Source organism: Mauremys reevesii, linkage group 1, assembly GCF_016161935.1.
Source record: "Mauremys reevesii isolate NIE-2019 linkage group 1, ASM1616193v1, whole genome shotgun sequence".
NCBI lineage: Eukaryota > Metazoa > Chordata > Testudines > Geoemydidae > Mauremys > Mauremys reevesii.
The window spans coordinates 235826447-235839380 of record NC_052623.1 but is presented as its reverse complement, the minus strand read 5'-3'; the positions used below and the strand labels follow the sequence as shown (position 1 = coordinate 235839380).

Here is a 12934-nt window from a genome sequence, read left to right as displayed (position 1 = left end):
AAAAATCAATAATAATAATAATGAGGGATTTCAATTATCCCCATATTGACTGGGTACATATCACCTCAGGACGGGGTGCAGAGATAAAGTTTCTTGACACCTTAAATGTGCTTCTTGGAGCAGCTGGTCCTGGAACCCACCAGAGTAGAGGCAATTCTTGATTTAATCCTAAGTGGTGCACAGGATCTGGTCCAAGAGGTGAATATAGCTGGACCGCTTGGTAATAGTGACCATAATACAATTACATTTAATATCCCTGTGGCAGGAAAAACACCACAATGACCCAACACTGCGGCATTTAATTTCAGAAAGGGAAACTACACAAAAATGAGGAGGTTAGTTAGACAGAAATTAAAGGGTACAGTGCCAAAAGTGAAATCTCTGTAGGCTGTGTGGAAACTTTTTAAAGACGCCATAATAGAGACTCAACTTAAATGTATACCCCAAATTTAAAAACATAGTAAGAGAACCAAAAAAGAGCCACCGTGGCTAAACAACAAAGTAAAAAAAGCAGTGAGAGGCAAAAAGGCATCCTTTAAAAAGTGGAAGTTAAATCCTAGTGAGGAAAATAGAAAGGCGCATGAACACTGGCAAATGAAGTGTAAAAATACAATTAGGAAGGCCAAAGAAGAATTTGAGGAACAGCTAGCCAAAGGCTCAAAAAGTAATAGCACATTTTTTTAAGTACATCAGAAGTAGGAAGCCTGCTAGACAACCAGTGGGGGAACTGGACGATTGAGGTGCTAAAGGAGCACTGAAGAACGATAAGGCCATTGTGGAGAAACTAAAAGAATTCTTTGCATCAGTCTTCATGGCTGAGGATGTGAGGGAGATTCACAAACCTGAGCCATTCTTTTTAGATGACAGATCTGAGGAACTGTCCCAGATTGAGGTATCATTAGAGGAGGTTTTGGAACAAATTGATAAATTAAACAGCAATAAGTCACCAGGACCAGATGGTATTCACCCAAGAGTTCTGAAGGAACTGAAATAGGAAATTGCAGAACTATTAACGTAGTCTGTAACCTATCATTTAAATCAGCTTCTGTACCAGATGACTGGAGGATAGCTAATGTGACGCCAATTTTTAAAAAGGGCTCTAGAGGTGATCCCAGCAATTATAGGTCTGTAAGCTTGACTTCAGTACCGGGCAAACTGGTTGAAACTATAATAAAGAACAATATTGTCAAACATATAGATGAACATAATTTGTTGAGAAAGAGTCAACATGGTTTTAGTAAAGGAAAATCATGCCTCACCAATCTACTAGAATTCTTTGAGGAGGTCAACAAGCATGTGGACCAAGGGGATCTGGTGGATATAGTGTACTTAGATTTTCAGAAAGCCTTTGACAAAGTCCCTCACCAAAGGCTCTTACAGAAAATAAGCTGCCATGGGATAAGAGGCAAGGTACTCTCATGGACTGGTAACTGGTTAAAAGATAGGAAACAAAGGGTAGGTATAAATGCTCAGTTTTCAGAATGGAGAGAGGTAAATAGCGGTGTCCCCCAGGGGTCTGTTCTGGGACCAGTCCTATTCAACATATTCATAAATGATCTGGAAAAATGGGTAAACAGTGAGGTGGCAAAATTTGCAGATGATACAAAATTACTAAAAATAGTTAAGACCCAGGCAGACTGCGAAGAGCTACAAAAGGATCTCTCAAAACTGGGTGACCAGGCAACAAAATGACAAATGAAATTTAATGTTGATAAATGCAAAGTAATGCACATTGGAAAGCATAATCCTAACTATACATATAAAATGATGGGGTCTAAATTAGCTGTTACCACTCAAGAAAGGGATCTTGGAGTCATTGTGGATAGTTCTTTGAAAACTGACACTCAATGTGCAGCAGCAGTCAAAAAAGCTAACAGAATGCTGGGAATAATTAAGAAAGGGATAGATAATAGGACAGAAAATACACGTTGCCTCTATATAAATCCATGGTACACCCACATCTTGATTACTGTGTGCAGATGTGGTCGCCCCATCTCAAAAAAGATATATTGGAATTAGAAAAGGTTCAGAAAAGGGCAACAAAAATGATTAGGGGTATAGAAAGGCTTCCGTATGAGGAGAGAGTAATAAAACTGAAACTTTTCAGCTTGGAAAAGAGATGGCTAAGGGGAGATATGATTGAGGTCTATAAAATCATGACTGGTATAGAGAAAATAGAAAAGGAAGTGTTGTTTACTACTTCTCATATCACAAGAACTAGGGGTCACCAAATGAAATTAATAGGCAGCAGGTTTAAAACAAATAAAAGGAAGTATTTCTTCACATAACACACAGTCAACCTGTGGAACTCCTTGCCAGAGGATGTTGTGAAGGCCAAGACCATAACAGAGTTCAAAAAAGAACTAAATAAATTTATGGAGGATAGGTCCATCAATGGCTATTCGCCAGGATGGGCAGGAATGATGTCCCTAGTCTCTGTTTGCCAGAGGCTGGGAATACACGACAGGGGATGGATCACTTGATGATAACCTGTCTGTTCCTTCCCTCTGGGGCACCTGGCACTGGCCACTGTCGGAAGACAGGATACTGGGCTACATGGACTTTTGGTCTGACCCAGTAGGGCCTTTTTTATGTTCTTATGTGGTGGAAACTCCATCCTTAGACGTTTTTAAAGCCCAGCTTGACAAAGCCCTGGCTGGGATGATTTAACTGGGGTTGGTCCTGCTTGAGCAGAGGGTTGGACTAGATGACCTCCTGAGGTCTCTTCCAACTCTAATCTTCTATGATTGGAATCCAGTCCTGATCAGTATTGACCAGTCATCTTTCCACTGGATACCTGTTGGGTTACTACTATGAAATTATTTCAGTGCCAAAGTCTTGTTCCTAATGGACAATGGTGTACACAACACAACAAGCACTTTGTGGGCAGCCTCAGCAGATAGAATCAGCATAGTCCAACAGACAGGGCATAGGACTGGGATTCATGAGATCTGGCTCTGTTGTGTGACCTTGGGCAAGTCACGTCATCTGTTAATGCCTCAGTTTCCCATCCCACCTTGCCTTCTCTATTTAGATTGTAAGCTCATTGGTGCAGTAACTGTCTCTAACTATATGTTTTGTATCTCCAACACAATAGGATCCAGAGAGGAAGGATGGTTCCTGTGGTTAGGGTAATAGCTGGGGACTCAGGAGATCTGGGTTCAATTCCCTGTGTTGCCCCAAACTTCCTGTGTGACCTCATGCAAGACAACTAGTCTCTCTGTGCTGCTGTGAAACAGCGATATAATAGTAATAGAGTTTGGTAATGATTAATCCCTTAAAGATTGAGAGGTGATCAGATACTGTAGTGATGGGTGCTATATAAGTAAGGTATACATCGGCCATATAACTTAGATAAATCTCAATTGGAGCCTCTAGGTACTTCTGTAATATAAATAATCATAAGAGTATAAAGGGCAAGAAGACTGAACTACTGGCTTATGCCAATAGGTGGGTTTCCAATCACAGTGGAGGTAAATTGAGAGAGAACAGAGTGGAGAAGCTTGTGTGGGGAGAAAGAAACTTATCTCTAAAGCTCTCAATCCACCATCTTTCATTAAATTCATTTTAAAAAAAAGATTAAAATTACTCCCCTTAGACACTGCAAAACCCGAATAACTTCCCCATGATGATGTTATTACTAATCTGTAATGCAACTGGAATGAAGCAGTATAGTTTCTTTTTCTGTTGCATTGTTAAAGCAGAAAAATATCACACTCCTCTAGGATTATTTTTATTCTGAAGAGTGAGAAAATCATTTATTCCTAAACTCTGCCAGATTAAGGAGTAATGGTGTGATCCACAAAGGTACTTATGTACCCAATTCTCATATTTAGGCTCCACTGCAACCCATCAAACTCCCACTTGGCTGTCTCCTAACCCTGTAGGTATCTAAACTCACTCTGGTGCTTAAGTTTTATAGTAAAAGTTCTCTAGGCATTTAAATTCTGGCTCTGACCATGCGCACTGTTGCCTCACCCTAGGCACCCAGATCCCTATCTCCCATCTAAGTCACAGAGTGATTCACAAACTAAGGGAGACAGGTCTACAACTGCCTAAATCACGTGCAGGGGCCCAATCTGGCAAGGGTGCTCAGAGGCCAACTACTGGATTGTCCCCCTTAGGTGAATTCACAGGAAGAGGAGGAGGAGGCTCTCCCTTCTAAACTTTAGCCAAGTGGCTAGAGTACTCATCCAAGACATGGGAGACCCTTCAATTCAAGCCCCTGTCCTCCACCTTTCCTGGTTCAAGGATCAGAATCAGACATAGAAATCTTCCTGCTGGCCAAACTCCAAGGGAGGGGCAGGAATTAGCTCACACCCCTCTTCTCAGCATCTCCCATGGGCTATCTTAGGCAGCTCCCTCCTACCATTCTGGCTTGGTGGATCACATTCTGAGGTGCCTATCTCTCCACAGTCATTGTATAGGTAGCCTAGGCTTTGTGGATCATAGTGTTGTTCCTGTGGTTCTCTAGGTGTGACACTCGAGCCTTGTCTACACTAAAGGGAAAAGTTGATCTAAGCTATGCAATTTGAGTTATGTGAATAGCATAACTCAAGTTGACGTATCTTAGATCTACTTACCTCGGGGTTCACACTATGTGATGTCGACGGGAGACATTCTCCCGTCAACTCCCCTTACTCTTCTCTATCTGGTGGAGTACAGGAGTTGACGGGAGAGCCATCTGTCTTCACTAGACCCGCTAAATCGACCGTCGATGCACTGATCACCGCACTTCGATCCCCTGGTAAGTGTAGACAAGCCTTCAGCATCTCAAAGCCTAAGGCAGTCCCTTTTTGGATCTGGATCTACGTGACCCTAGAGAGTAAAGTATATAGCAGCTGCCACTTTTCACCCAAATCAAAATTCACCCTACGACAATTAAAAATGTAGGTCCCAACCCTGTGTAGGCCCCAACAAAAAACAACTCCTGAGTCCATGTGGAGCCCTGTCTAGTCATTGGGGCCTGCCCACATGTAATCGCATGCAGGGTTTGGGCCAGGAAGTGCATGTCTTCCCTCTCTCCTCCCCAAATTCCTCCATCTAAGATGTCCACCTACATTTCAAAGAAACAAAGGACAACTATATGAAGAGTATCAAGGGTACAGCATCCCACAGTGTTGTTATAATCATAACAAAGTCATTTGTATTACAGTGCGCGAGCTTTTACATGATTAGCACACAAACATACTTTCTTAATCTGATCAAATGCTTCTTAGCGGACATTTAGCACCAAAGGATGTTCCTTACAATACCATCAATTTCACTAGTATGCATCAACAGCATTTGACCAGTATTAAAACTGACCTAAGAAATAATAATCATTTTAAAAATTACTTCCTATTGCTGAATAAATTATTCTAAAAGTTAACCCACACATAGCAAATGGCTTGCACATGCAGAACTAAGTTCTTCAAGTTTGGGGGCCAAATTTTCAAATAGATGCCATAAACTCAGACCTATAAAGTGTGTATGAACATCCACCTAGACAAACACAAGCCCCGTTTTTCTGAACAAACTAGATAGTGGTATGCCTATCTAAACCCAAAACAAGAATACAATATGACCTAAGGTCGTACCACAAACTAGTGAGAAAAGCATGAAAATTCAAAGTTAAGACAAAGTCAGGTGACGCAGTGTGTTAGTGTATCAGATTTTCACCTCTGGAAAATGGAGTTCAAATTTAGCCTTTGGAAATATCTGACAGTTTGATGGTCTCATTTAATTAAGCTATGAACAATGATCTGTGCTATATGACTTTAACATGATTGACAGATTCTGCTGAATTAAAAAAACTCAGAGTGGAATAGAAGGAGATCTTGCAGGGTCAGAATTCTCTAAGATGCCTAGTAGATCTACATTGCGAAGATTGCCATGAACTTACTTGGTGACGTGTAGGTGTGTGTGTGAGAGAGAGAGAGAAATGAAGGGGGAGAGGGGTAGTTCCCTTTTATGGACATCCATCCAGCCAGTTAGCTATAAAATCTGTGTTAGTAGTTGTTCTCTACTTGCTTTAACTGTAAAGGGTTAAAAAGTCCATAGGTAAAGCAAAGTGAGTGGGCACCTGACCAAAAGAGCCAATAGGAAGCCTAGAACTTTTTAAAATTGTGAAAAAACTTCCCCTTTGTCTGTTTGCGTTGTTCTCCCGGAGAGCAGAGACAGGGTTGGAACTATGCTGTAGGAGCTTGGGCCAGGTATAAAAAATCATCAGATCATACCTAGAAACTACTCATTTGAAACCCCAGATATATAAGTAGATCAGGAAATGTCTAGGAAGATGCGATTAGGTTTATTTCTTTTATTTCTTTACACTTGTGGACTCCTCTGTGCTAACCCGAGGTGTTTTTGTTTTGCTTGTAACCTTTAAGCAGGACCTCATGAAAGCTATTCTTGATTCTTAATTTTTGTATTTGCTCTTTTTAAATCTAGCAATAGCCTGAGTTTTCAGATGTATTTTTTTCTTTCTTTTTTTTTTTTTAAATAAAATGTACCTTTTTTAAGAACAGGACTGGAGTTTTGTGTCTTAAGAGGTTTGTGCACATATTGTTTAATCAGCTGGTGGCAACAGCTGGTTTCCTTTGTTATCTTTCCCAGCTCTTCCGGGGGTGTGTGGGGGTGTGTGCGAAAGGGCTTGAGGGTACCCCACAGGAAGGAATTCCCAAATGCGCCTTCCTGGGTTCTTAAAAGGGGGTTTTGCACTTGGGTGGTGGCAGCATCTACCCAGCCAAGGTCAGAGAGAAGCTGTAACCTTGGGAGTTTAATACAAGCCTGGAGTGGCCAGTATTACCGGTAATTTTTAGAATCTTTGCGGGCCCCCACCTTCTGCACTCGAAGTGCCAGAGTGGGGAATCAGCCATGACAGTGTGTCAGCAACTGTGTTTGTAGACACTAATACTGTGTGGAGGGATGGGATCTATTGTCTTGCTGGGATGTTCCCCAAGCATTGTGCAGAGTGACTGGGGCAGAGTCTCACCCTGTGAGCAACCTTAGACTGGGACTGCTGTGAAGAGCTAGCTCCTTAGGGCAGTAGCTGCATGTTCCTGCAGCCAACTTCTCTAATTCTCGCTACCGTTGGGAGTTACAAAAAGGTGCACGGGGAGCATACAGCATATATTGCTAGGGCAAGAGCTAATTCTGGCAGCAAATTTAATGACGGGGCTACTCAGAAGATCTTTTCCCCCACCTCTCTCAGTGGCTCTTAAGAAGTGGCTGGGTGATTTGTCCAATTGTATTTTTCCTTCCTTCCACTTCCAGTGCTTGCATCCCCAAGAGATGTCTACTCCTCCTGTTCTCCCATCAGCCAAGAGCTTTTATGCTTCTCCCACATTAGCTGTTGTGATCCCCTCTGGCCTAAAACTTGGCTGTTTAGAGGAGGTGGCAGAGGAGGAATTTTCTGTTATTTGATGCAGTGTTCCACCACAACAGATGGGACACTATCAGCTTTCTATCTACTGCGCCTCTTGCCTGATCAGCAAAGCCCAGCCCCTGCTTTCAATCCGAAAGTAGCGGCAAGACTAGAAAAAAATAAATAAAAATGAACAAATTGGGGGGCTTACTCCAAAATATATGATACTTATACGCTGCCCTCCCCCCACTACTTTGGAATAAATTGTATGCTAAATTTCTAATCTAAAGAATCCTTTAAAGCTTATTGTGCACATATTTATCTAGACCGTTTTTAAGTATATTTCGTTTCCCTGACAATCAATAATGTCTCTAAATCACTTTAAAATATATTGGGAAAACCATGGCTTATGATGGAAGTGCTGACACATGGCAGCGCAAATGGACATGCTATAATGAACGTACTTATACTTAATCCTATTTAAAAGTTGTATGTCTAGGTTGAAAGGGGTCCCCTTATCGTTTTATGCCCCGTTTTTTCTGCTGAGTTTCATTTAGCATTTCATCCCTTTTAGATATCATTCGAGATGACCATGCACGCACGCTGATTCCCTTAAATGCTTTCCAGCAGAAACCAATGTTCAGAAACTCATAACATTACATTTCATGCCCTTGCCCTTTTCCGCACTTTGCAGACACAGAAGGAAAAACTGCACTGTGCCAGTAATCTCATTTACTCCTATCAGCTTGCCTCCCTAACTCAAGCAGCAGAAGGCTGTCATTATACCCCATCTCACAATCTTTATACATTTCAAAAGAAAAGCTGCTTTTCAAGAGTCATTAAAAAAAAGGAAGTAGCCATTGGTTACTCTGCCAATAGTGACACCCTCAAGTGAGGTTCTAACATTGGTAACTAAGGTGTGTGTTATTGCTATTGATCTGAAATTCCTATTCTGGAACAGAATAAAAATTTCCACATATAAAACAAGAACAGACTTTTTATAGTTTTTTTTTTTGACTGGAGAAAAAAATAATTGTAGAACAATTTAATTCTGTTAAAGAAGTGGCAATCATTCACACTAACCAAGGTCCAAAGGTAATTTACATTTTTATATATTCATTTTTAATATTTGTAACTGTTCTTATTCATGCCTGTCAACTATATTTTATTCAAAGAGATGTAAACAATACAGTATTCAGTGTATCTCCTGAGTGCTACACGGCCTTGCTATTGCACTGTACATTTTTGACACAATCAGAAATGCAGAATCATAAAACTAAAGTTGTGTAGAAACTTTCTACAGTGAAGGCCATTTAGCAAGAGCTCAAACAGAGTGAAGCAAATGCAAGTCCCAAATGTAAGGCAATGTTCCCATTGCTATTCTGGTTACAGCAAACCTCAGCTTAAAATGAAATTGTTCTAGGGAGAAAAATATAACTATGGGACAAATACTGGTTTGGAAGATCAGAGAGCAGGTGAACACTCCCCGTCAACACAGAACTGAGATCCATGAGGCTGCTCTGAACATGGAAACACAATGGGATTTGGTATGGAAAATGAGCAGCCCTGGGGTTACTGCAGGTGCTACATGTCCTATCAGGAAAGATTCTTCCCTTCTAAGAACCCTAGCTCCTGCCAGAGGTGATCAGTTCACAAGCCCACTACTAAAAGGCTATGTCTACATTTATGGAAGTGTGTAGAGTGTTTATACCCTGCTAGCATGGGTATAAATAGCAGTTGTAGACAGTGAGACACAGTTTAGGCAAGTAGAGTGCCCTATACACCTGACCCTGCAGACTCTCTACACAACCAAACAGTGCCTCGCACATCTACACTGCTATTTATAGCAGTGAAGGGATCTGCTGACTCTTTGCTGCTGGAACCTTTCTCTTGTGAAGTGAAAGGCTCCAGCAGCAGGGAAGGGCTCTGGCAGTGGGGAGACAGCAGGGAGCAGCCGGACACTTTCCCTGCTGCCAGAGCCTGTTAATGCTATAGAAGTCAATGATGTTGTACCAGAATAAACAAGGGAAGGATTTAGTTCCCAAGGTGGACTGACATGCTCTTCCATTTGTTAATCAGTGAGTTAACTAAACAGGGTTTGCTGTGTTTCAATATGCTAAGTGATGGGCAGTCTCTCCACAGCATTTGGGGTGACGCTCCACAGCCCATAGACTTCAGAGAGTTTAAGCCTTTCCAACATCGCTTTTGTTTTACACATGCCTTCAATTATAGTTTGACTCTTGAAGGATATATCCTCTAGTTCACATTTTATTCTTCTCTCACCCTGGCAAGAGACTCTAAGAGAAGCCTTTGCTGGGATTGTAATGGGTAAGGAGAGATCAGGGTATGGGAATAAACGTTCCTTATAACCTCTTCTGTGCAGAAAGGAAATCTGTAGCTGCAGACCCCACTGCTCTCCCACTCTTCACATGCACTGACTGCAGGGCCGGTGCAAGGATGTTTCGCGCCCTAGGCGAAACTTCCACCTTGCGCCCTTCCCCCCCAACCCGCCTGCCCTGAGGTGCCCCCCCCGTGGCAGCTCCCTCACTGCGCCCTGAGGGCCCCCCCCCGCAGCAGCTCCCCCTCTCTGCCCTGAGGCGCCCCCCTTGCGGCAGCACCCCACCCCCACCCTCCGCCCTGAGGCACCACCCCCCGGCCCAGCTCACCCCTGCTCCACGCATGAGCACGAGCACCCCAAGCACGCCGTGGCCGCTTCACTTCTCCCCCCTCCCAGGCTTGCGGCGCCTAAGCTGATTGGCGCCGCAAGTCTGGGAGTCGAGAGAAGTGAAGCAGCCATGGTGTGCTCGGGGAGGAGGCGTGGCAGAGGTGAGCTGGGGCGGGGAGTTCCCCTGCGTGCCGCTCCCCCCCTTACTTGCCGCAGGCAGCCCTCCCCGCGCTCCTCTGCCCCAGCTCCCTCTGCCTAAATGCTGGCGGTGACCGGGGCGGCCCCCCAAATCCTAGTGTCCTAGGCGACCGCCTAGGTCGCCTAAATGGTTGCACCGGTCCTGACTGACTGGGTCCTCACCCTAACCTGGAGTCTGTTGTTTTAGACTTATAAGTGCTAAGGATAATAGCTTACATCCTTATCTCACCAGGTTTAAGGCACAGACTTTGCATTTACTGTTTTCCTCTTATCTGAGGCTTTGTTCATGTCATTTCACCCCGTTTTGATATGCATTTATTGGCATAAGAATTCCCATAATGTGGCTTATTTGGTTTTTGGATGTGAGGATGTTTCTAGTGAATAGGACAGGCTTCTCTCTTGTTCTGCAAACTCTTCCTTAACATCTGTGCAGTGTTTCAATTAAATGAGCGCTATGGTAAAACCTAAGACAACTCCTACCAACTGCCCTGAGAGTACGAGACAGCTTGGCAGCATGTCAACTCATATACATTTTGTTTCTGCTTGTTCCTCACCTGAACCTTGCTAGGTAGAAGAACCACACTGTCACACCAGAAGGGTGAAACACTTGTGCCATTAGGCACAATTACATCCGTTCCTCAGAAGGCTACATCTCCCTGTCTCTATTCAGGCTGAACAGGCACACAGAGTAGCCTAGCACCACAACATCTCTGAAGATTCATTATTTTAAAAAACCTGTTTCCTTACACAGGAAAGAAGTGCCATGGAGGACAAACAAATTGGAGGAAATAAAATTAAAACAGAAACAACAGTCATTTAGGGTTTGACCTGCACCGTACTCCCTGCTGTCCAGCTCAGCCCAGGCAGCACTACCCTCCTCCACCACGGTTCTGTTCCCCAAGTCATATTAGCCCTCAGGCGTTATCCTCCCTGCTCCTCATCTCAGCCCAGCCAGCCAGCCCCTCTCCCTGCACTTCAGACCAAGGCACCAGACCAGCTGCTGCAGCGCCCTGCTATGCTCCCTCACTCCTCCCATTCCCCACACTGTGTCCCCACTCTCCCCAGCAGCACTCCCCAGTTCAGGGCACCCTTCCAACGTCACACGGCTCCTGCAGCATCACCCCTGCCCTGTTCCCCCCGCAGCGTCACCCCTGCCCGCCCCAGCCAGCTGCATGACGCGACCGCCCTCTCCTCTCGTCCCCCAGTCAGAGCCCCCAGTGTGGCTGCAGCCCCTCCCCTGGCCCCGCGCCCCGCCCCGCGGACTCGGCGGAGGCAGCCGGCTGAGCCCGCCGCTGGCAGAGCGCGGCGCAGCGGGGGCCGCCGGCGACTCCTACCTGGGAGCGGGAGCCGAGCTCGGGCGCTCTCCGGGCGGTCACCAGCTTGGCCGTGGTCTGCAGGTTGATGGGGGCGCTCTGCGGGGGCTCCACGCCGGCCGCGCTGCAGCCCAGCCCCCCGTTGAGGTGCGCGGTCACCATCGCGATGGGAGCCTTGGCCGGCAGGACGGAGATGGCCAGGCTCTGGCTCTGGCTCTGGCTGCCGCCGCCGCCGCCGCCGGGCGCTTTGAGAAGCGCCGGGACCCCGCCGCCGCTGCCGCCGCCGGGCTTGGTGTTTCCGCTGCCCCCGCTTCCCACCAGCACCGCCGCGGGGCAGCTCCGCACCGCCAGCTTCTGCCACAGGGAGAAGGAGAGAGAGAAGCGCGAGCGTCACCACCGGCCTTGCCCCCGCAGCGGCACAATCCCCGGCCCCGCGGCCCCCGCCCGGCACGGGGCGCAGAGGAGCCGGGGGGCGCCCTGGCACCGCCGCCAGCGCCTGCAACATCTGCAGCCAGCCCGGCTCTGCCCCCTCCCTACGGAGCCCTGACCCGGAGCAGCCCTGCCTGCCGCTGCCGCCTGCTCCAGCCGGGGGCGCCCCACCGAGAGCCTCGCTGCATGTGCCTTGTCATGCTCCCGGAGCCGGGCTGTGCACCGGGAGAGAACAGAGACCCAGAGCCAGCGAGTACCGGCGCTAGCAGGATGAACGAGAGCCGGCTAGATCTGTAGTATCATTTTCTCCACCCTCACCAGGTTGCTGTTAACAGCGCACTGGCTTAGTGTAGCTTTTTAGGTGTCTGGTCAATTTCTTTACCGGTTAAAGTGGATTTTTAGGGGTGGGTTGGTTTGTTTGGGGGAGGAGGGGAGGGAGTTGCTTAATTCCTCCTGAATCACCTTCTGAAGGGGTTTTGGTGTGTGGTTCGACAGCACCGAGCACAAGGTCCGTGATTAGGGGTTACATCACTACAAGTGATAAATAATAATCGATAAAAGGATTTCAGAGCACGCTAGCCAGTATTTTCAACCTGTCATCTTTCATTAGACTGCAAACCACATTACAGCTTCCAGTCTCACCCTACACTTTTTAGTTTCCCAGTTCTTCAGATTTTCCTTTTCCATGTGTTGTCACCTCCTTTTTTTAAACTTGCATTTTCTTTAAGATTTTTTTTAAATAAACAGCATTATTTATACTATTTAAGGCATATAAAATGTCACATTTGTGAAAGTATTAATATTGTTGAGAACTTATAAATACAGTAGCTATTTTATTTTGGATCAGGTGTTCTTCTACTATTCCATGTTATGCTGACATACTCATGCCTTTATAGTTGCCAAAGTACTGGATACAAGAGACTTGTGTCAAACCTGTTTTTATCTCATTTTAGCTGCATTAAATATCTCCTTGTATTATGTATC

General features: G+C 45.4%; 1 protein-coding gene across 10 annotated transcripts in view; it reads right to left on the bottom strand.

Moving 5' to 3' along the window:
* Nucleotides 1-12934, bottom strand: part of PHF21B (PHD finger protein 21B) — a 214773-nt gene that overhangs the window by 69048 nt on the left and 132791 nt on the right. For 8 of the 10 annotated variants that reach the window (XR_005599423.1, XR_005599418.1, XR_005599424.1 and 5 more), the window contains one exon: nt 11543-11875. The exons of the other annotated variants lie outside the window; for them this stretch is intronic. Coding sequence is in view for 5 of the 8 variants with exons in the window: in XM_039541628.1 (XP_039397562.1) it covers nt 11543-11875 (333 nt within the window). In the remaining 3 variants the exon portion in view is untranslated. The remainder of the gene's footprint in view (nt 1-11542; nt 11876-12934) is intronic. 10 annotated transcript variants of the gene reach the window in all.